Source organism: Mustela nigripes, chromosome 17 (assembly GCF_022355385.1).
Source record: "Mustela nigripes isolate SB6536 chromosome 17, MUSNIG.SB6536, whole genome shotgun sequence".
NCBI lineage: Eukaryota > Metazoa > Chordata > Mammalia > Carnivora > Mustelidae > Mustela > Mustela nigripes.
Window position 1 is genome coordinate 5,125,121 of NC_081573.1, and position 23,040 is coordinate 5,148,160.

Below are 23,040 nucleotides of genomic sequence, written 5' to 3' on the forward strand. Positions count from 1 at the left end.
TTTATTTATTTGTAAGAGAGAGTGAGAGCGAGCACAGGCAGACAGAGTGGAAGGCAGAGTCAGAGGGAGAAGCAGGCTCCCTGCGGAGCAAGGAGCCCGATGTGCATGCTTTTTTAAAAGGAATTTATTTGTTTATTTATGTATGTAGGCTCCATGCTCAACATGGGGCTTGAACTCATGACCCTGAGATCAAGTGTCTCATGCTCCACCAATTGAGCCAGCCAGGTGCCCCTCCAAAATGGGCATGCTTTTGTTTCTTTCTCCCAACCACCATGGGAACCAGTTATTATTACCTGCACTTTATAAATGAAGACTGACAAGAGAATAACATCTCTTGCCTAAGACTACAAAACTGGAGCACCGCATAACTCTAATTTTTGTCAGTACATAAATAACCATATCTGGACATTTTCTAGCTTGTCAGTGTCCCTCTTAGCAAGAAAGGGAGGAAATCACCTCCATTTTACTCATGCCATACCTTTATTAATCTGACCCAAAGTAAATCTCAGAGGTTACTTTGCTTTTTATTTATGTATTTGTTTATTTGTTTTTGAGGTTACTTTTCTTTAGCAGGCATTCCATGCTGAGAGAGAAACTCACTGGTTGGAGGGAGAATTAGGGATACTAGGCTCAGATGGGGGAGCTTACCAGTCTGGCAGCAACTCTTTGATCTTTTCCATCAGTCCTAGAGAAGGATCCAGCTGGAGGAACCAGGCGAGCTGGATTGCACTGAAGAGGAAGAGCCAGCTGAGGGGGCTGGCAGGGAACACACCTGTGAGAAAGTCATTCTGTGGGGAGGAAAGAGCACCCATTCAATCAATGATCACTCCTCTGAGCAACATTCTTAGATACTGTCAGAGCACCCAGCGTGTGCTGAGCCCCGAGCTGGGTGTTCAAGACCCAGGGGAGACCAGACAGATCTGGGTCCTGCTCTCAGGGAGGTTAGTCAGGAATGAAGTGAGTTCTACTGGACATAAGGCACAGGAGCCCTGCGGAGGCGAGTTGCTCAAATTGAAGAAATCAGGGAGGGTTCCCTGGAGGAGGTTACTCTCAGCCAAAATGATCACCCATATGCCACAGGGTCTGGAGCTTGGTAGGCCTTCTAGAACTATATGACCATGAGATGAATGAAAGTCCTGGGGTACTAACCAGACTCCCAGGGAAGTGCCATGGAGATAACTAACACTTAACCAAGTCTGACGACTAAGCACCATCATTGTTCTAAGCACCACCTAAAAGAATGAACTCTGAAAATCCCCCCAGCAACCCTGTGAGGTGGTACTTAAGTGACCTCATTTTACAAAAGAAAACACTTCGGTCCATGGTCACGCAGAGAGTATGAGAAGAGCTACTGTTAGTGGGGGTACTGGCATCAGGGCTGAAGAAATCGAGTTCTCTCTTTTCTCCACATTTAGCCAATAGAAAAGGCTCAGGGTTCATGGATGAGAGCTTGGGCTCTGTCACTAACAAGCTAAGTGATCTCAAGCAAGTGGCTTCTCTGTTTCAGTTTTCTCATCTCTAGAATGGGAACAATCCCAGTAGTGGGCTCACAGGGCTGTCACGAGTGTGGGATGAGAAAACGTCCTTGGGCAAATGCTGATCGCAGTCCTAGAGCAGTGAAGAGACAGTAAAAGTCCTGCTGTCCTGGGGGACAGAGACAGCAGCTACCCAAGAAAAGTATTTAGGGTAGTGTGACAGAAGGTAATAGAGACTATGGAGAAAAATAAAGCCAAGGGGACTGCGGGGACGGAGGAAAACTGCATAGCTCAGAGCCAGGCACACAGTAGGTACTCAATAAACATGATTACCATGACCTGTTCTGTTGCTACTCTGCCTCTCCTTGGGGATTTATTCACTTGACGATCTTTCTTTGGTTCGGCCAGAAAAGCTTATAGGCAAACGTGGTGATTTCATTGTTTATGATTCCTTTTTTTTTTTTTTTAAGACTTCTTATTTTATTTTATTTATTTGACAGACAGAGATCACAAGTAGGCAGAGAGGTAGGCAGAGAGAGAGAGAGCTGAGCAGAGGGCCCAATGTGGGGCTCGATCCCAGGACCCTGGGATCATGACCTGAGCCGAAGGCAGAGAGAGGCCTTAACCCACTGAGCCACCGAGGCGGCCTATGATTCTTTTTTAAGAGCAGCTATAGGTTCCTTTATCTGCTGCTCTGAATTGTGGTAGGACAGGGGCTTCGTAATAAGGGGAAATGTCTCCCGAGCACTTTCCAGGGACCAGGAGCATCAATAAATCATCTCATTGCCCCGCTGCTCAGTAAGATAGCAGTAAATATCACTATGCCCATTGCATGGGTGAAAAAAACTGAGAAGACAAAAGGTTTGAAGAACTTGTCCAAAGCCATGGAGGGGCCACTGTGAACCCCCTCAAATCATCCAGAGGGCCTCGGGACCCTAATGCGACAGATACAAAGCAAGGTGTCATGTCCCATGTGCTTTGGGAAACCATCTCGGGAGTCACTCTGATCTCCTGCTGATGAACAACCCACACGGACGCTGTCCCACATGCTTGGCCCAAATGACCCACTGCACGTGATGCACGACAGCCCTGTGACACAGGTCATTAATACTAATTAATTAATACTAATGAGAGAGTCTGGGGGACACAAAACTAGGGGTCTGAATAGTCAACAATGCAGCACCAGTCAAAATCCACCTGCAAGCCTAGAAATCGGAACAGTGGTTGCCTTGAGGGGGGGTGCACACCGGGAAAGGGCTCAAAGGAACATTCTAGAATGGCCTGTCTTGCTAGGAAATTGGTTACACAGCTGTTGTCAAAATTCAAGGGCTGTGGGGCGCCTGGGTGGCTCAGTGGGTTAAGCCTCTGCCTTGGGTTGTGATCTCAGGGTTCTGGGATCAAGCCCTGCTTCAGGATCTCTGCTCAGCCGGGAGCCTGCTTCCTCCTCTCTCTCTCTCTGCCTGCCTCTCTAACTACTTGTGATCTCTCTCTCTCTGTCAAATAAATAAAATCTTTTAAAAAAAATTTAAGGGCTGTACATATTAAAAATCTGTGCATTTTTCTGAAACTATATCTTAAATTTAAAAAATATATGTGTGTATATACATGTGTATCTAACCACAGGCTAATGGCCACATGGAAATGTTTTAATCTGATGGATTAGCCTGAGGGCAGGGGCGGGGGGGGGGGGGGGCCGCGGCGGCGGACAAAGGGGCCTGGGGGGGGGGGGGCACGTGGCTGGTTCAGTCAGTAGAGTGTGTGACTCTTGATCTCAGAGCTCTGGGTTCGAGCCCCATGTCAGGTGTAAAGATTACTTAAAAATAAAATCTTAGGGGCGCCTGGGTGGCTCAGTGGTGGGTTAAAGCCTCTGCCTTCGGCTCAGGTCACGATCCCAGGGTCCTGGGATCGAGCCCCGCATCAGGCTCTCTGCTCATCGGGGAGCCAGCTTCCTCCAGCTTCCTCCTCTCTCTGCCTGCCTCTCTGCCTACTTGTGATCTCTGTCTATCAAATAAATAAATAAGATCGTTAATAAAATAAAATCTTAACAACAACAACAAAAGCTCTTTAGAGGTCTGGGGTAGGGGCTTTTTGTCCACTGGAAAAGATATATCTCTATTTTAACAACTCATAAGGCTATAGAGGTTCCATCTAGCCTGCCCAAACGTCTCTGCTTCAGGAGATCCTCCAGGCCCTGGCCACCCCCTCTTTTAGTGACAACACCCCCAGCCTCCCTCTTCCAGCCTGGCTCTACCGTTCTTCTCTGTTCTTCCAGCGCACAAGTCACAGGATCTGACATACTCCCCATCTTGCTTATTTGTCCCCTTATTGCCTTCTCCTCCAACTAACTCTAGAGTTCCACGAGGGCAGGATTCTGTCCTGCTCCCTCTCATGTCCCCAGTGTCCCAAGCAGTGGCAGACCCTTAATAAATGCTCCATAGATATCTGATTAATAAATTAAGAACAATATTATCAAAAGCTAACACTTACTCCGCACTTGACACAGGCCAGGTGCTTACGTGTAAGAATTCACTTAAACCTTGCGACTGTCCGGTGGGGGGGGTGTTATCATCGCCCCCTTTTGACATGTGGGGAAACAGGCTTGGAGAGGTACCCTTGCCCAAGGTCACACAGCTGGTAAGTAGCTAAGCTGTGATGCAGTCAGGCTTGGCCAACCCCACAGGTGTTTAAGACTCGTGTTCACAGACAGGGCATGGCCACCAGGGGGACTCTGGATGCTCTAAAACTGGGGACCCTGGGGGCAGGCATAGGCTCTGGTTAGATGTTGGGCATGGGCATTCTAAAGCAAGGACAACGAACCCAGACCAGGACAGCAGGGTCTGTAATGATGGAGAAGTGTGGATATAGACATTTGGAGGTTCACGTCTGGGAACCACAGGGAAGGTGCACCACCTACTGGAGATGTGTACTGGGAATTCAGAAGCAAGGGCAAGGAGATGGCCCCCAGACCTAGGGACAAGAGCTAGGGGGAAGAAGGGCCCTTCAAGACTGGCTGAGGGCTGACAAGACCTTGATCAGGTCACAGTGTTCTGAAATGAGCACCCAGATTAGAACCTGGAGATGAAAGGGGAAGCTGAGGGGAGCACCATGGAATATAGGGTATGAATTCTAGAAATTGGGTGAAAGTTGGGTTGGGGGTGTGAGGAAAAAGGGAAGTGGTCCAGGAAATGTTATTAAGAGGTGAATAGAGGTTCCCAGTAGGTGAGGTTGAGGGTTCCCAAGTGAGCCTTAGAGAACCCAGAAATGGCTATTTAAGGGGTTCTAAAAGTCGACAGCAAAATTCCCAGAAGGGGGAGATAGGATCCCATTAGTGGAACCACCAAGATGCTGGAGTTGGGCCTCGCCCACCCCGGAGCCTAACTGGATTCCTGAAAGGAAACCAAGCCGTGGCCCTCCTCACCCAGAAACGGGCGAGGTGCCTTTTCCAGGAACGCAGTCCAGAGAGGTAGATCTCCTGCAACATGGGGGCACTGAGCTCCACTTCGGCCCCGTCCGAGGTCATCGAGGGTCGGAAGCCCACAGCCTGGTGCGCTTCAGCCATGTCCCGCTAGAGCCCTGGGAGGTGGACAGAGGGTCATTCTCCATGTCCCCAGCCTCAGACCCAGGAGTCCGGGTCCCCAACCCCCTCCTCCTTACAGACCCAGGAATACAGGCCGGCGGCTCACCCCTCCTTAACCACCTAAGGGGTCTTGAAGGACTTGGCCAGACACCTCCAGTGTTAGAGGGACGTCAACTGAGGACCTCTGTGAACGCATAGAGAGCCAGGAGGAACAATTCGCGTTAATCCCTTTTGCGGTTCTGCTGAGAACGAGGTGCAAGGCAGTGCGCCCCTCCCCATGAAGGACTTTCAAGATTCAGGGTTGGGGGCGGGAAACCGGTCCAGGGTCGAGTTGCGGGGTCTAGAGAAAAACATCAGTCCGAGACCCATTTGAAATGAACATCTGCCAGACGTTGGCACCGTCCGCCCCATTTCCGCTTCCCATGCCTGGGCAAGGAGGGGGGATGGGGTGGGTGGGGAGTGGCGGGGGAGGAGCGGGGGCGGGTGGCGGTGGCAGGTGGGGAATGTCTATAAATTCGTCCGCTCTAGGGCGTCCCCCTCCCCCCGCGCTGGGAACTGGAGGGGATGGGGTAGGGAGCACCCTACTGCGCATGCCTCACAGCCAGGGATGCAGAGGCTGTGAGCGGCTGCGAGCTTCGAGGACGGGTGATGGAGACGCCCGCACGCCCAACACAAGCCACAGGCCTCCAGGCCCCGCAGGAGCTCGGGCCCCTCCGATACTTACCACGCTGAGTCAAAGGTCCGCCGATCCGATCCTGGAGACCCTGCCCGAGCACAGCCCCCCACCCTCGATTTAGAGTGCCAGACCCAAGTCTCCCACTTGCATATGTCCAATTCCAGTGCGATTAGTCCACGACTTGGTCGTCGGGCCTCCGGAGCTTCTGGTCGCCCCCGATTATCCAACATCCAGGAATCCGGGTTTCTGCCTCGCGTGCGCCTGGCCGGGTATTCCAGTCTCTGGTTTTATCCCCGCCCCCTTCTAACCCTCGCGTTCTATCCCCGCCCCCTCGAATCCCAGCGTCCAATCCTCTCGCTCCGTTCGAGCCCCAGTTCTCAGTCGTTTTCTACTCGGCCGGATTTCTCCACCGTTGGCTTCCCGGGTTCTAAGCAGCTCCTCTCCTCCAAACCCCAGGCTCTTGGGCTTCCCACTCCGCCTTGTCTCACTCTCCTTCCTCTCTGCAAAACGAGGCTCAGCTTGGAATTCACAGCCCACATTTGGGCACACGTAAAGTCACGCGCGTGGGTATTGAGCCAGACCGAATCAAAGTTCTACCAACCCGAGGAGGGAGGGCTGTTCTGTGGGTTGGGTCAGCCTCCCGGGACCGCCCACAGAAAATGCAGCTGCGCGGACTTAGTGGTGCGAAGGAGAAGCTACAACGGGTTGGATTCAAGTTAGACAGGCAGAGGGACTTCTGTATGGGGAAAAGGTGCATGGATAAAGGGAAAGATTATGTTAGAGACTGGGCTCTGACTGGGAGGCTGGAATGGGCACAGACAAGCGAGGCTGAAAGAGGAAACTCGTTTTATTAGGCTCCGGACTCTACGGGTATTCTAGTCCCGGTGTCCCCCTGGGTCCAGCCCAGTCACAGCGCGGGGAGAGTTTTTGAGTGAGGCCAGGAGATGGAGTTAGGGGAAAAAGAAATCTGGGGTCGTGGCCCCAATACCGAGATGGGTAAGCCGAGGCCACGGGAGGGCCAGGGACGTGCCCAACGTCACGCAGCAAGCTGGGCACTGCGCTGGCCTCTTTTCTTCAGGCCAGGGTCCTGGAGACCGAGCAGGGCTCTGGCCTCGCGCCGACGGCGGCGTCCGTAGCTGTGGGGGTCCTGGGGCTCGCGGCCGGCCTTCCCTGAGAGCTCCTTGGTGGAGGCGGAGCTGAGCCAGTAGATCATCTCTGGCAGGCGGTGGGTCTGGCATGTGACCAGGGAACAGAAGCGCCTGCGGTGCTGGGCGACCTGGCGCTGGGGCTGCCTGGGGAGGGAGCAGGGGAGAAGGCCGCGCTCAAACAGAATCTTCTCGAGGAAGGGGTGTAGGTGGGGTCGGGGCCAGCAGAACTCCGCGACCGCAGAGGCGCGCTCACAGTTCATCATCCCTCCACGCAGAAAGCAGTGGCCTGAAGGGGGCGCACGCTCCTGCCGTGTCCTTCCCTCCCTGTCCCCGCTGCCGACCCGCCTTGCTCACCTGCCCACGGGGTCCCGGTCCCCCAGGACGGTGGAGGCGAGAAGCAACAGAAGGATGTGGGGGGTCATCGTGGGGCGGGGCCGGGAGTGGTCCTTGAAACCCATGCGCGAAGCGGCCCCTCTGGGGTGCGGCCCCGCCCTCTTCCCCGAGTCGGAGAGTTCCCTGGAGGCCCCCTTGAGATCCAGGAATCACGGCCAGTCCCCACTACCCACGCGGGGAAAAATGAGGCCTAGACGAGGAGGCCACACCACACCAGAATGGCAAGCTTAGAACCCGGATTCCCACGTCCTACTCGGCCTCTGAGCCCTGGCAGGCACAGTTAAACGGAAGAGCTATAACCCTGGAAGGCCTTGGGAGAGGGACCCCTTTAAGGCAGAGGGAGAGGGGCGGGGCAGCTGACACCTTAGGTGACACAGCTTAGGGCTTCCAGGAAAGGGAGGCGCTGGGCTCCTGCGACCTCGACCTCAACCCAACCCATCGGGGACCATGAGGTTTCGTGGGCCAGGCTCCTTTGTGGGTTGGACGATGCGGGGCGCACACGAAGCCCTCTTGAATGGTGGACAAAGGGAGTCTGGGGCCTAGCACAGTCAGCAGACGTCATCCCATAAGAGGACTTGGTGTAGTCAGGTGTGAAAAGCCACCGGGCCTAGGGCTCCAGCTGTACTGAAGCACGTGTAGCCAGCCAGGACTGTGGACAGCGAAGTCATGGTGGCTTAGGTGACCTGGGTCCTGTGGACAGCATCCTGGGGGACCAAGGACTCTGCACAAGGCCATGGGCAAGGGTCAAGTATATATGCCATGCCTGCAGCAGAGGGTGAACACAGTCCCTGGGGAGCTGTCAGTGGGGCCTCTGAGTCCATCTCTGAAACGAAGGGAAACAGGGAGGCCCTGCTGCCCTCCAAGGTTCCAGCTAGACTAGGGAAGGAAGCCAACACACAAGGAATTCTCACCCCTTAACACAACCCCCCCATGACTCAGTTTCCCCAGCTGCAGAGGGCAGGACAGTAGTCACTGCCAGTCAGCCCTGGCCTGGCCTTGGAGGGTCCTGGACAGGAAAAAACAGCCAGACACTGAAACAATGTGTGCGCTGGGGGAGGAGGAGGGGGGGGGAGATGGCTTTCTGGGAAACTTAAGGGCCCTGCTATGCTGGGAACCCACACCCCAACCCTCCCACAGCCCAGCAGGGCAACTAGGGCAGGAGCCCTGCCCAATGGGGACAAGAGGGAACAGGGCCTCAGGGGGCATATGGGGGGGGACGGGGGAGGTGGGGGAGAGACATGGACCCGAGGAGGGGGACAGGGGAGCAGACCCTGGCAGGGGGCCATGGATGACAGAGACCACAAGAGGCCAGAGCCAGGGAGCGAGACCTAGAGACACAGCAGGGGCGACAGAGACCTACAGTGACCATCAGGCGCCCATCTCAGGACCGCCAGCTGCTCAGGCCGTCCCTAGCAGAACCTGCATGCAGAACCCCAACCCCACTACCCCAGGAAGCCGAGCCATCCCAGCTGAGGATTTATTGGCGTAAATGCAACCATATAAAAACATAAGTTATGAAAAACACAGTCACGATGTGCCCCGCCCCAGCCCAGACCCCTAAAACCCCCTTCTGAGGGAGGGAAGGAGAGGAAGGGGGCGCCCCCAAACTGCCTAAGAACGCCGCAGCCCCTGGGCCCATGCAGGGCCGGCCCGGCCGGGGTGGGAGAAGCCGGGTGTCGCCTCAGCGCATCCGGTAGTCAGTGGAGCAGGACAGCTCGCACAGCTGGCCCTTGAAGTCCAGGTCAATGGTGAAGTCCAGGTCGCGCTGTAGGGAAACGGGAGATGTGAGGGGGACTGGACACAGGACAGGCAGAGGTCTGGAATGGTCTGAGTCAGGAGGCTGCGGCAGGGGGTTTGCCCCCAGCCTCCTCCCATGCTACCCAGAGACCCCATGTCCTGGCTGGGAGACGCCTCTTTGCTGGTCGCACCCTCAGCATCTGCCCACAACCCTGACTCGAGCCTTGGCTCCTGTGACACCCTCAGAGACTCTGGGATCCCAGCCAAGCCCGCCCCTCCAGACCAGAGCTCGGCAGCTGTCTTTTGCAAAACGATTGTTCCTGCCATGAGAACCATTCCCACCAGTTAAAGCAGTTACTCCTTCCCTCTTTTCTAAGAAGCAAACATCTCTTCCAGCACACTTCCCCACTCACTGGTCCCAACCCGACTGTCCGTACGTCCTCGGCTCCTGGGCTTCCCGAAAGCCAGGCCTCACTCTGTGCTCCCCACCCCCCAGCACTCTCTGGAAAAAGCTTGGGCCAAGGTTGCCAGTAACCGTGAAGACTTCTGCCCTCAGTCCCACCACCTTGGCCCAGGCTTCAGGCTTCCTCCTGGCTTCTCCGGGCCTCTCCTTTGGTCTCTTTAGCCAGGCTGTCCCAAGCTCTGTACTATGGACATCTGGGGCTGGAAATGAGGCTTCTCCACAGTCCTGTGCTAGAGGCCACCAGCCCAAAATATCTCCAGACAGGGACAAATGCCCTCTGAAACGGGTGTACCCTTGGGACAACCCCTCTGGCCACAACCCCTGAGCATTACCCAGGCCCATACCCACAGATCCACACTTCTAGCCCAGGCCCTGGACTCCAGACCCTGTGTCCTCCCATCCACTTGGGGTCTCCCCAGGGGTCGCACACTCAATCGAGTGGAGGGCTGCTGGGACCCCGGAGCAGGCAGTGGAGCCCCTCCCGAGCACTGCCCCGCCCTGGCAGTGTCTCACATTGTTCTTGGCATTGGGCCGCATGCCGATGGTGCCAAAAATCTCCTCTCCTGTCTTCACAGTCAGGTAGTCCTCCATGTAGAACACGGTCTGCTTCCAGTGTGTGTAGGGAGACTCGGGGCCTGGGGGTGCAGTTGGGTCAGCCAGGCTGCGGCCAGTCCCCGGGGCCTCCTGCCCAGCCCCCACCCTAGGCCTTGGCCTGGCCCTTCCCTCTGTCTGACCCCTCCACGACCCGAGTCCCTTTACCCTCATCAAGCCTGAGAGAGGGACTGTTGGGTATGGTTTTAGGGGTGGGGAAACAGACATGACAGGCCCCCGACTCCCTCGGCTGCCCCTGTCCCACACCCCGGCCCCACCCCACGCTCACTGGTGGAGAAGCCCGTCCTCTTGTGGCAGCGCGTGAACTCGATGTTGAAGTAGGCCACGAGCGCATGCACGTAGTCGTTGCGCTTCACTTGCAGGCAGAAGGGGGACGTGAAGGTCAGGTCCTCCACCTTGACGGTATAGATGTCCACCTCCTGCGGGACAGGCCCCGTGAGCCCCATGCCCCAGCACCTGGCCAGCAGGTGGCGGAAAAGCCTAGGCTACCACACTGCAGTCCTGCCCCCTTCTCTCCCACGGCCAAAGCCCACATTGGACAGGTCCGCGTCCTGGAGCCACTACTGCCGTTCGGAGAATCGCCCATTGTCCTTTCCCCATGGCCTCCGCCCTGTCCGGGGCCACCACCAGCACCTGACCAATGCAGGGGCCTCTTCACAGGGCTCCCTACTTCTGTCCCCATCTCTCCCCACATCCTCTTACTCGACAAATCAGCCAGTGTGACGATTCTAAACATTGTTCATCAGATCACATCAAACTCCTGCTCCAAATCCCTCCACCAGCTCCCCGGCGCCCACCCTCCCAGCTGCCGTCTTCACTCCCTCTGGACTTCCTCCTCCTCCACCAGCTTTGGGCCGCCTCTCGCAGCCCAGTGCCAATTCTAGGGTTCACCCCAGTGTCCAGCTCAGTGCACACACACTGGGGGCTCAGAACCAATCACTGGCCCAACAGCCCTTATCAGCTCACTCGTGGCCTTGGGCTTCTTGCATCTGGGGCACAGCCAAGGGGCTTAGCTGCCTGGCTCACGGGTGCCCCCGTGGAACACATCCCCCCAGAGCAGTCTATGCCGGTTGGGTCTTGCTCACCCTGGCACCTGGAACCCCACCCCACCCCACCTTATGAGCTTGGCTCATAAGCTTTTTAAAGGGATCCAGTGGCTTCTCCAGAGCTCTACCACCACCTCTGGCCGACTGGCCAGACTCCCAGGCCTCAGGCAAACACTGGGAGACCTCCTGTCTTGCTCAGGCTCAGGTTCAGCTGGTGGCCCTTCCTTGGTTCCGCCCCTGGGGACACCGGCCACACCCCGCCCTCACCTTTATGAGGCAGGCGTTGGTGACCAGCTGCTTGGGGTCCACCACATCCACCAGAGGCTCCTTGATGGCCACATCTTTGATGCAGGACATGTCAAAGCCATATACGTTCTCCCACCCTGGGGAGGCAGGCAGGTAGGCAGGAGGAGGGGTGAGTCCATCAGGGGCGCCCAGCCCAAGCCTGCCCTGCCCCCCGGAGTTCCTAGGGGGCCTCCCCCGAGCTCACAGTGAATCTTGTAGTCTTTGTACTGCCGGTCTTCAATGGCTGTCACATACAGTGTGGCTCGGTCCGGGAAGATGAGGCCATCGGGGGCCTGCCAAGGGGGAGGGGGTGTGAAGAATGTGGGGGGCCTTGGAACACTGCCCCCAAACCTTGACAGTTTGGGTCTCTATCCACACACACTATCCCCACACTGGTCTGAGCCACCCGGACTCCTACAATGGCCTCCTCACTAGTTACTGGCTTCTGCCCTCACACCCACCTCTACTCCCCACATGGCTGCCGGGAGGCATCCAGGAGCACCTAAGTCTCAGACCTGTCCTTCACAGGTTGTAAAAGATCTGCAGCATCCTCCCCGGCTCCTCTTGAGACGGGGTGTGCAGGCCCCTCCACCCCCTTCCCTTCTACTGTTCTTCCTGGCCCCCCCCCCCCAGTCCACTCCCTGCTGTTCCTCAACACCCAATAAGGAACACTCCTGCCCCAGGACCTTTGCACCAGTTCTTCTGCCCAGACGTTCTTCACCTCAGATCTCCTATGGCTCCTATCCCCTGTTCAGGTCTTAGTCACCTCCCCCTGGGAGGCCTGCTTGGATCTGAGCACCTGGAACCACAGCCCTCCAGCCTCTCCCCCATCCTTCTGCCCTGCTGTGGTCTTCTTCCCAGCACCACCCACCTCCTGACACTGTCTGCTTGTTACTGTCTAGCTCTGGGCCCTGCAACATCTGGGCCATCAACCCCCTACATGAAATCCCCGCTGGGGGAAATATCTAGCCCAGCTTTTGGTTTTCTGCCCAGACCCCAGATGATAGGCGCTCAACCTGTGTGAGCTGTTCCCACCCCAGCGCGGGCCTCACCAGCCACTTGTCTCGGGCATAGAGCACGGTGTTGAGCATTGACTCGTAGAAGAGGCAGTAGCCCATCCACTCGCTGATAATGATGTCCACCTTCTCCACTGGAAGTTCCACCTCCTCCACCTTCCCCTTGATGATGGTCACCACTGCGGGGGGCAGAGACAGCCACATGCAGCTGGCCCCATGGCGACCCATTCGCTCGCCTCCCCTGCGGGGCCAGGGCCCGGGGACCCCGCTGGAGCTGCCCCCGTCTCCTCAAGGAAAGGCTGGGAGCTGCAGGTAGACATCTTCAAAGAACTCTGCTGGCTGAAGCCACACTCTCTGAACTCAGGGTTTTCTGCTTTGGGTTTTGTTTTTTTTTTCTAAGTAATCTCTATGCCCAACGTGGGGCTCGAACTCACCACCCCAAGTCCGAGAGTCACACACTCTACAGACCGAGCCAGGCAGGTGCCCCTCTATTAACTCAGTTTTAAAATTCATTCATCTCTCTAGATGTTTTGTTGGCTCCAACCCACTGAGCCACCGAGGCACCCCATCTCTAGATGTTTTTGTTTTTTTTTTTTTTTAAGATTTTATTTATTTATTTGTCAGAGAGAGAGCGAGCGAGAGCAAGCACAGGCAGACAGAGTGGAAGGCAGAGTCAGAGGGAGAAGCAGGCTCCCTGTGGAGCAAGGAGCCCGATGGGGGACTCGATCCCAGGACGCTGGGATCATGACCTGAGCCGAAGGCAGCTGCTTAACCAACTGAGCCACCCAGGCGTCCCTCTAGATGTTTTTAAGGCAGAAGCAGAAACGCATGGATTAGGCACCGGATGGTAAGACTGCGTCGTTAAGAGCATGGTCATGTTCTTTAAAAGGGTCTATCAGGGACGGACACGCACACACACACGGTAGGATTTATAGGAGAAATGACATCATGTTTGAAACTTGCTTCCAGGGGAGATATATAAAGCTCAGTTGGTATGTATCTGGGGGCTCACTATACTAATCTCTCTCTCTCTCTCTATATATATATATACACATATATAAATATATAAAATCTCTTTTTATTTATTTATTTATTTTTTAAAGATTTTATTTATTTATTTGACAGACAGAGATCACAAGCAGGCAGAGAGGCAGGCAGAGAGAGAGAGAGGAGGAAGCAGGCTCCCTGCCGAGCAGAGAGCCCGATGCGGGACTCGATCCCAGGACCCTGAGATCATGACCCGAGCCGAAGGCAGCGGCTTAACCCACTGAGCCACCCAGGCGCCCTATAATCTCTTTTTAAAAAATCACTTCATGGGGCGCCTGGGTGGCTCAGTTGGTTAAGTGGGTTAAGCCTCTGCCTTTGGCTTAGGTCACGATCTCAGAATTCTGGAATCAAGCCCCACGTCAGGCTCTCTGCTCAGCGGGGAGCCTGTTTCTCCCTCTCCCTCTGTCTGCCTCTCTGCCTACTTGTGATCTCTGTCAAATAAATAAAATCTTAAAAGAAAAAAAAAGTCAATGCAGGGGCCCCTGGGTAGCTCAGTCAGTTAGGCATTCCACTCTTGGTTTTGACTTAGGTCATGATCTCAGGGTCAGAGGATATGACCCCGTGGTGGGCTCCGCGCTTGGTGTAGAGTCTGCTTGAGATTCTCTCCCCCTCCTCCTCCCTGCACTCACTCAATCAGTCAACAAAATCTTAAAAACAAAAACAAAAACTTCAGTTTCTAGAATGCTAGGAGCCTCCACACACAGAAAACCCACCCATCTTCCCACATGTGCTGCCCCAGGAACCTGGCAGGTAGGCAACATCTGCACCACTGGCCTTTGTGACCTGAGCTACCCTCCTTTAATAACCCGGCCTTCCAGATGCACGAGTTCCTGCATGAGCGGACACTGTGGAGAAGGGGATGAGCATCGCAGGGGCTACTGGAATGCCCGCCCCCAGGGGCCTGAAGAAGGGAGCTGCAGGACATGTGGGCCACAGTGGTCATAGGAAAGAGCAAGAACCTCTCACATCTGGAAACGTGTGCAACTACAAGGTGAGCAGGTAGAGGAAGTGAGGGCAAAAGCCTCGTGTGAAATGCTATTTACGTACAAGACGAGCACGTGGGTGTGAAAACATTTACACATGTACAAGCCTGTGGGTGCAGACTCCTCCGGAAGGGAATGTGGGCTGAACTTAAAGGGGTGGCCAAGAGACTCCTCACCACAGACCCCGCACGCCTCTGCAAGCTACAGAGTGCTCCCTGCCCCAGGGTTTGACGGGTGAGGCCCCTAGCTCAAGACCTCGCCAGCTCCTTGTCACTACCCGTCGTTGTGGGTGCTGAGAAGGGGGGATTCTTAGAGCCCATGGCGGGAGAACAGCTGAATCTGTTCAGTGACAATCCCTACCCCACTGCCAAGGGTCCCAGGGAAGCGGGAAATCACCCACTCCATCCCCACAAACCCATTCTCTTCCTGGGCTCACCATGGTCTAACTTGTTGGCTTTGACGATCTTCACCGCATAATCAGAGATACTGGAACACTCGATCTGGGGGCCCAGGAAGAAGGGAGGGTGAGACCCCCCCCACTCCCACCCTCCACCCCCAGTCCCCTCCATCCAATCCCTGAGCCCTGAGGGGCCCCTCTCCGTCCCCAGGCCCTGACCCACCCGCCCACATGCGACACTCACCCCAATGACCTTGCGGGCTCCAGCCTTGGCAGCAAACATACAGAGGATCCCCGTGCCGGAGCCCACATCCAGCACCACCTTGTCCTTGAAGAGGTGCCGGTTGTGAAACATGGAGTTCCGGTACGTGAGGGTGCGTACCTCATCTTTCAGCATCTCCTGGACAGGGACGTGGGGGCACAAGGTACAAACATGCCATGAGGGGACCTGCGTTCCCAGCTGGAAAACGATGTGCTGGCCTCTGACACACTGGCAGTTTGGAGAGCCAGAGCTCAGTCCTCCCACTTCCCCAGTCCCCTTGGAACAAATCATTTCTTTCCCACCTGCCTCAGTTTCCCTATTTGTAAAATCAGACTGGATAGGCTAAACTCCCTACTGTCTTGGCCTGATTTTACCACTGCCTCCCAAGTTCCATTTCCTTGGCTTTTCCCAGAATTTAGTGCCACTGAACTGTACTACGCCTTACGGAAATTTTTGTTACGTATCTTTTACCACAATTTAGCAAAGAGGTTTCAGCAAAAGGAAAAAAAAGAAAAAGAGAAAGAGAAAGAAAAAATGTTCAGAATCCCATTCCCACCGCTTTCTTGTACGGGACTTCCCTGAGACAGGGTCCAGAAGCAGGGGGCACGGCAGGCGGGAGCAGCTGGGGGACAGTTCCACCGCGAGCCACTAGAGGGCGGCGGAAACAGGCAGGCCCTGACCTCCCGCTGAAGTCGCAGGCAAGCTCGCCTGCGCTCCTGCTCCCACCCCAGCCTCCCGAGAGCTCCCGGCGAAGCTTCGTCTCCAAGGCAACGGCTGGGAGAGGCGACCCCGAGGTGTGTGCCTCACACCCAGAGGGGCGGCTGGGCTCGGTGCCAGAGGAGGCAGTGCGCATGCGTGAGAAACTGAGTTCCAGCCCTCCCAAACATTAACCCCCTCAAGATCCAGCAGCTTTAGAAGCTGTTCACACTCACCTCGTGAATACCGAAGTGAGCATAGGAATCAAAGTAGTAATCTTTGGACGTCATGTCCTCAGCATTGGGCTTCTCGCTGCTTTCTGCCTGGCCGCAGGAGACCTGGGAGGAGGTGGATGGGAGCATGGGTCAAATCTGAAGGCTCTCTAAGGCCTCTTAAACCTCCAGGTCCCTACTTCTCCCTGGAGAACAGACACACACCCCCCAAATCATACCATGGCAATCCTACAGACCCCGTCTGCCATCTTGCCTCCCCAAACCCCAAAACCTACAACCCCACTCTCCTCTTCCAGGACCTCCCCCCCAAAGCACCATCCAGGGGAGTACCCAGATACCTCAGCCACGCCTACCATCTCTCCAGTCTCTCTGCCCCCGTCTCTAGCTCAGCCCACAGCTGGGGAGGGGAGGGGAAGGCAGAATTGGGGCAGACACGGGAAGGGGAAAGGGGGGGCTGGAAATGGAGTTAAGGAAGTAGCCACAGTATTTGGGGAGGCCAGATGGGAGCCACAAACCTGGAGGGAGGTTGTACTAACAGTTTGGGGGCACAGGGTAAACTGATTTGAAGCAAGAGGAATCATGGTTAGACTGCCTGAAAGGGCCTGGGATGTGGCAAGATATATTTATATGGGGAAGGGTCTCACAAAAGGATATTTACTTCTTCAAGAGGCGGCTGGAGGCTCATCCCATTAGCCAAGGTGGCTACAAAATTCTAGGAGAGAGTAACAGGGAGACAGGATTAGCTACTGGGAGCGGCTAGGGGAGGGCCAGGCCAGGGGACCCCAGCTCACAGGGGAGGGGGTGTTTCTTGCAATTTTCCTTTTCCTTGGCATGGCAGGATGAGGCAGCAGAGGGAGCAAGAAAAGAGGCAGGGATGTTTTTAAAAGGGATGGGAGAAGTGGGGGGAGAAGAGATGGGGTTCTGTCCCAGCTATGGCTGGAGAGATGGTGGCCTGCCCCCACGCTGTCCTTCTCTGGCCAGACACCTGACCATACACACCTCCCCCAACCAGGACAGAGGAACTGGCACCCAGCAGGCACACAGGCACTGCCAGCTGTCGCTCCCCCTCATCATCTAATCCCCCCAGATTAGGTGACATTTCCTGACACACACACCCCATCCTGGGGTGCCATGAGTAGCTAGGGGAGGGGAGGACTGGCAGGATGTGCCCACTGGGCATCTGCCACCTCTGCAAACAAGTCTCTTGTCAGAGGATTCCAGAAAGGAGGTGTGGCGCAAAGGCACCCCCACCAGAGTTGGCACCCTGAGCCCTAGCTCCTGCCTTGGACTCAGGAAGCCCCAAACAAAACCACCTGGAGCCACTCTCCTAGCTTAGCACCCTCTTCCCAGGAAAGTAGAATCCCACGGAGGAGGAGGCCAGACTCTGGACCCTCAAACCCCACGACACGACACCTTGGGGTGTGGGGCCAAGTCCTGAGGCAACCTCTAAGAAAGATATTTCCTCCACCCATAGGGACCCTGGTCCAGAAGAGAGTCAAGGTGGGTGGGAGTCATTGGAGTGACCCCTAGGAGCTGCCTGCCCCACAACACTACAAGGCAAAGGAGGGAGTCCGCAGGCCCCATCAGATTACATCTCTTCCAGATGTGACCACCCTCCAGGCGCCAAGAAGCACAAAGTCACAGACACGACCCACAGAGCTCCAAGCCCCGCCCCTATTCTCTCAAGCCAGAGAGGACACCTATAAAAAAGGGTGACTGGTAAGGGGATTTCCCACTGGGACACATTTCTCAATATCACTAATACCACGACAAGGCAAGTCCCAAGAGGTCCTGAAATAGCACCGGAGCCAACCCCACATGGCTGCACAAGAACCAAACCGCTCAGGAAACCATTTCAAGCCTTCAGGCTCAGGACTCTCAAACAGAGCTTCAGGAAGGGGGAGGTCATCTCCCACCTTCGCGTATGCGCCCGGGAGAAACAGATCTCCAATAGGTGGTAAAGCTAGTAGCTCATATTCCCCACATCCTCTTCCCAGCAGAGACTCTCCCTCCCCTCGCCCGGGAGGGCTTCAAAGGGGAGATGGGCTTTGGGACACGCCCCATGAAAAAGATGTCCCTCCCACACACCCAGAAATGGCCACAAGGGGGTGCACGACACCTTATCGGGAAGGATCTCCTTCAACTAGAGGCCCCCCCACCACCCAGGGGGAGGTCACAGGGGCATGCCCCATCCCCCCAGCTCCCAAAGCCCCGAGCAGGGGAGAATCCAGGGACAGGAAAACGGGGGTCCGGAGGGAACCAATTTTCCCTCTTCCTCCAATCCCAAGCCAGGAGAGCACGAAACCTGGACCGAAGCCTAAGCAGATGCCTCGGTATCAGGGACGGGGTTTTGGAGAACAGAGATACACTGCGCCTCCCGAAAGACTCTTAACTTCTTGTAGGGACCGAAGCAAGCCCTCCCCGAAGGGTACATCGCGATCCCGGGGGAGAGGGCAGGGGGCCTTCTAGGGAGGGTCGGAGCCTCCTCTCCGCCCCCCCCCCGGGGGGCCCCTCCCCCGGCCGGGGGCGGGGCCTTTGTCCCGCACGTGGAGCCCGCCGGGCCACCGGGCACGGCACACCCCCTCCCCACCCACCGTGCCTCGGCCACGTGGGGGCCAGGCCGGAAGCGCCCCCAGCCCTACTCCACGTGGGAGGGGGCACGACACCCTCGGCTTGACCCGGTGCCGCAGGCCCTCGAAAGCCAGGAAACCCGCACCTCAGACTATATCCCGGGATCCGGAGCATGCGGCGTCCCCTCCTTACGGCTGAGAGCCTTCAGCCCCAATCCGCCCATTCGGAACCCCTTCCCCACGACGGAGGCATACAACACCGACCAACAAACCGCCCCCCACCCCCGACGGCGCTCCAGGCGCTCACCTCCATGATGCAGTTCGCGGCCTCGGCTGCCGCCATCTTCACCCGCACCTACTCCTCCTCCTGCCGCCGCGACCCCCCCCTTTCTCCGCACTCCCCCGGGACCGCCTTATACCGGAGGGTCCACGTCCCGCCCACAACGACCCCGCCAGGAGATTTCATTGGCAATGGAGGCAGCCCGTCTGAGAATGTCGTTTACCAACTGGGCAAAGAAGACGCCCATCAAAGTTAAGGGTCCCGCCCAGTCTGGTGTGCAGAGCCCCGCCCCCTTAACTCGACCGGGATGGGAAAGACTGCCCGTCTATCGCAAGAACCACGACTGATGATTGGGCAAAATCTACCAGAAGTTCCCGCCCCCGTCCACCCCAGCACCGCCTCAAAGCTTCCCGACGGGCTCCGCGCTAAGCGGACATCTTGAAAAAGAGCTGTCCATCACCAAAACAACCCGCCTCTTAGTAGCTGCTATTGGTTTATCCTGGGTGTGACGTCACGAAGCCTTTAGACCGCCCTCGTCTAGCGGCTTGTCTCAAGGAGAATGCGGTGATTGGCCCACGAGGAGGGAGGAAGGCCGGCCTCTACGCTCCAGCGACTGGCTCAAAGAATTGTCACTCCTCAGCCTTTCGGTGGATTCTCCCAGCCGGAGGGGAGTTCAGAAGGAATAAGGGAGCTTGTGCCCGTTTATCTGAGGGACAGACTGGAGAAGTGAGAGCCCCAAAGAAAAGACGGCTTGTCTGGGGTCCGACACAAGTCAGTAATAGGACTCAGGCCTCAAGACATATAACTATCTTGCCCTCTACCTAACTGTTCCGAGTTTTTTAAATCCAACAACCCCACTCAAGCCACTTGGCCTTTGCCAGGTCCTGCCCCTGCTGGAACACTCGTCTCGCTTTGCCTGCAGACTTCTATGTATCAGCCTTCGATGCCACCTCTACCGGGGAGCCTCCCTCCTCTTGCAGAAAAAGTCGCTACAGATCTTCATGAGTTATAATGGGGTTACCTCCGAATCCCAGAAAACCCGCCCTAAGTTGAAAATATCATAAATGGAAAATTTAATCCACTTAACCAGCCGAAAACCAGAGCTTGGCCATGCTTGGAATACTTGGGGCCAACACAAGTGCTGAGCAGCTCATGTAACTCATGAATACTGTGGCATGGTCCTATGGGTACGGAACGGATGTAGGTGTATCCGTTGTTTGCCCTTGTAATTGCTTGGCTGTGAGCTGTGGCCTAACAACAAGAGAGAGTATCATACAGCGTATCAGGAGCCCAGGAAAATGCCCAAATTCGAATTCAAAGTATGGTTTCTACAGAAAGTGTAGAGCTTCACATAAAAAATTGCAAGTTGAAGCATCTTGAGTCGACATCTGTCATTAAATGAGGATGAACGCAACTGGTAGACTAAATCCATCACCCTTCATGACTCTTTCCAGTCAGTACCTCTCCCACCCACCCCAGAAGCAATCACTTTGTTTTCTGTCTCTCCAATGTAGCTATTTCTTTCTTTTTCTTTTCTTTTCTTTTCTTTTTTTTTTTTTTTTTTAAGCACAAAGCCCAGCGTGGGGCTTGAACTCACCACCTCGAGATCAAGACCTGAGCTGAGGTCAAGAATCAGACACTTAAAGGACTGAGCCACCCAAGGGCTCCTGCTTTTTCTTTTCTAAGATTTCACAGGGGGACACCTGGGTGGCTCCGTCGGTTAAGTATGTAACTCTTCATATTCGGTCAGGGTACTGTCTCAGGGTCCTGAGACTGAGCTTCTCTATCTTGGGAGCTCCGTGCTGGGCGTGGACCCTGCTTAAGATTCTCTCTCTCCCCCATCTCAAATAAGAAAATAAATAAACAAATAAATAAAATTTCATATGAAAAATTCTACAGTATGTTCTCTTTTGCGCCTTTCTTCTTTCACTTAATATAATGCTTTTGAGATTCATTCCAAGTTGTTGCATATAATGTTGGTGTGATCCTTTTTTTTTTTTTTAAGATTTTATTTATTTATTTGACAGAGATCACAAGCAGGCAGAGAGAAAGGAAGGGAAGCAGGTTCCCCACTGAGCAGAGAGCCTGATGCAGGACTCGATCCCAGGACCCTAAGATCATGACCTGAGCTAAAGGCAGAGGCTTAATCCACTGAGCCACCCAGGCACCCCCCGTGTGATTCTTTTTATTCCTGAGAATTCCATTGTAGGGGTGTATTCACAGTTTATCCATTTCCCTGTTGATGGACACTCTGGACTTTTGGGGGGTTATTATGAAGAAAGTGGGTATCCCATGCTCATGTGTGAGTCTTTCTGTGGATGTACTTTTTTGTTTCAGGTAAACCTAGGAGCAGAGGGCTGAGTTGGACGCTAGGTGTATGTTTTAAATTTTATGAGAAACTCCCAAGAGGTTTTCCAGTACATTCTACCATTTTGCATCCCCATCAGCGATGCATGCCCCCACACGCTCCACATCCTCACCAGCACTCATCTTGAGCAGGCTTTAATGTTAACAATTCTGGTGGGAGTGAAGAGACATCTCGTTGCGGTTGTCATTGCCACTGTCCTGACCTTAATGTTGAGTGTTTTCTCACGTACTTATTGGCCATCTTTGTATCTTTTTTTTTTTTTTTAAGATTTTATTTATTCATGAGAGACAGAGAGAGAGGGAGGCAGAGGCAGAGAGAGAGGCGGGCTCCTTGGGAGCCTGATGCAGGACTCAATCCCAGCACCTCAGGATCACGACCTGAGCTGAAGGCAGATGTTTAACTGAGCCATTCAGGAGCCCTGTAGATCTTTTTTTAAAGATTTTATTTATTTATTTGACAGAGATTACAAGTAGGCAGAGAGGCAGGCAGAGAGAGAGAGAGAGAGAGGAGGAAGCAGGCTCCCTGCTGAGCAGAGAGCCCGATGTGGGGCTTGATCCCAGGACCCTGGGATCATGACCTGAGCCGAAGGCAGAGGCTTTAAACCACTGAGCCACCCAGAGGCCCCCAAATATTGTCTTTTGAAGAACAAACATGTTAAGGTGTTTTTTTTAAGTTTATTATTATTATTTTTTTTAAGGTTTTATTTATTTATTTGACAGAGATCACAAGTAGGCAGAGAGGCAGGCAGAGAAAGAGAGAAGTGAAAGCAGGCTCCCTGCTGAGCAGAGAGTCTGATGCGGGGCTCTATCTCAAGGAACCTGGGATCATGACCTGAGCCGAAGGCAGAGGCTTTAACCCACTGAGCCACCCAGGTGCCCCAAGGAGACAATGGGCTACACCGGGAAATTGTAATCAACTATTTCCATTGATTTTCTCGTTGTTGTTATTCACTTGACAGAGAGAGAGAGAGAGAGAGATCACAAGTAGGCAGAGAGAGGGAGAAGCAGGCTCCCTGCTGAGCCAAAACCCCAGAGCTGGGCTCAATCCCAGGACCCTGAGATCATGACCTGAGCTCAGAGGCTTCATCCACTGAGCCACCCAGGGACCCTTTATTATTATTATTTTTTAGTCATCTCTCCACCCCAAGTGGGGCTCAAACTCACAATTCTGAGATCAACAGTCCTATTTTCTTCTGACTGAGCCACCTACGTGCCCAACAAACTAGCTTTTTAATACTAGGAAATAACCTAATGTCATTGAAAAGGAGGTTGCATTGGGCAGGGGGATACACAGGTACAGAGTCCAGGAAAGTGGTCTGAGCTGAAATCAGAGATGGGGGAGGTGTCCCCAAGGAACTATGCATCTTCCAGGGTGGCAGCCACTCCCCTCGTGGGGCTAATGAACACTGGACTGTGGCATATCGGAATGAGATGTGCTCCAAGCAGTGAAGACTTGCAGGGGCATCTGGGTGGCTCAGTTGGTTAAACATCTGACTCCTGGTCTCCACTCAGGTCATGATTGCGGGCTCTTGGGATCCAGCCCTGCATGGTGAGGGGGGAGGATTTTTTCCCTCACCCTCTGCTCCTCCCCCCCAACTCACATGATCTCTAAAATACAAGAAATCACCCCTAAAAGTACAAATATGCCAAGAAATGTGGCACCACATAGTTCGAGGAAGGGATGCTTATTTGCAGAGTGAGAACGGAAGGAGGAAGGCAGGGTAGGACACTTGATTGAGCAGGAGCTCAATCTTAGCCAAAAAGGTCCACACTGGGT

The 23,040-nt window shown here is 54.7% G+C and overlaps 3 protein-coding genes across 6 annotated transcripts in view; all 3 read right to left on the bottom strand.

The window, feature by feature from the left end:
- CPT1C (carnitine palmitoyltransferase 1C) overlaps positions 1-6,309 on the bottom strand; it is a 19,326-nt gene extending 13,017 nt beyond the window's left edge. Inside the window, exons 1-4 of the mRNA XM_059381496.1 lie at positions 5,777-6,309; positions 5,159-5,236; positions 4,894-5,048; positions 649-788 (exon numbers count right to left, since the gene is read on the bottom strand). Coding sequence (XP_059237479.1) covers positions 649-788; positions 4,894-5,034 — 281 coding nt within the window. The 5' untranslated portion in view covers positions 5,035-5,048; positions 5,159-5,236; positions 5,777-6,309. The remainder of the gene's footprint in view (positions 1-648; positions 789-4,893; positions 5,049-5,158; positions 5,237-5,776) is intronic.
- Positions 6,310-6,764: 455 nt separating this feature from the next.
- Positions 6,765-7,334, bottom strand: ADM5 (adrenomedullin 5 (putative)). Its single transcript, XM_059383379.1, has 2 exons — positions 7,231-7,334; positions 6,765-7,020 (listed from the first exon to the last, which is right to left on the bottom strand). The coding sequence occupies exons 1-2, from the start codon at positions 7,332-7,334 to the stop codon at positions 6,765-6,767; spliced, it is 360 nt and encodes a 119-aa protein (XP_059239362.1).
- Positions 7,335-8,732: 1,398 nt separating this feature from the next.
- PRMT1 (protein arginine methyltransferase 1) lies at positions 8,733-19,032 on the bottom strand. Of its 4 annotated transcripts, XM_059383775.1 has the most exons (11): positions 18,924-19,027; positions 16,705-16,758; positions 16,050-16,151; positions 15,100-15,255; positions 14,895-14,958; positions 12,465-12,607; positions 11,618-11,705; positions 11,395-11,510; positions 10,350-10,500; positions 9,983-10,104; positions 8,733-9,034 (listed from the first exon to the last, which is right to left on the bottom strand). In XM_059383775.1, the coding sequence occupies exons 1-11, from the start codon at positions 18,957-18,959 to the stop codon at positions 8,951-8,953; spliced, it is 1,116 nt and encodes a 371-aa protein (XP_059239758.1). In that variant the 5' UTR covers positions 18,960-19,027; the 3' UTR covers positions 8,733-8,950. The 4 variants fall into 4 exon arrangements, with proteins under 4 accessions (XP_059239758.1, XP_059239759.1, XP_059239762.1 ...); XM_059383776.1 differs by lacking the exon at positions 16,705-16,758 and having other exon boundaries at positions 18,924-19,032; XM_059383779.1 differs by lacking the exons at positions 16,705-16,758; positions 18,924-19,027 and adding an exon at positions 16,400-16,489.
- Positions 19,033-23,040: the final 4,008 nt, after the last annotated feature.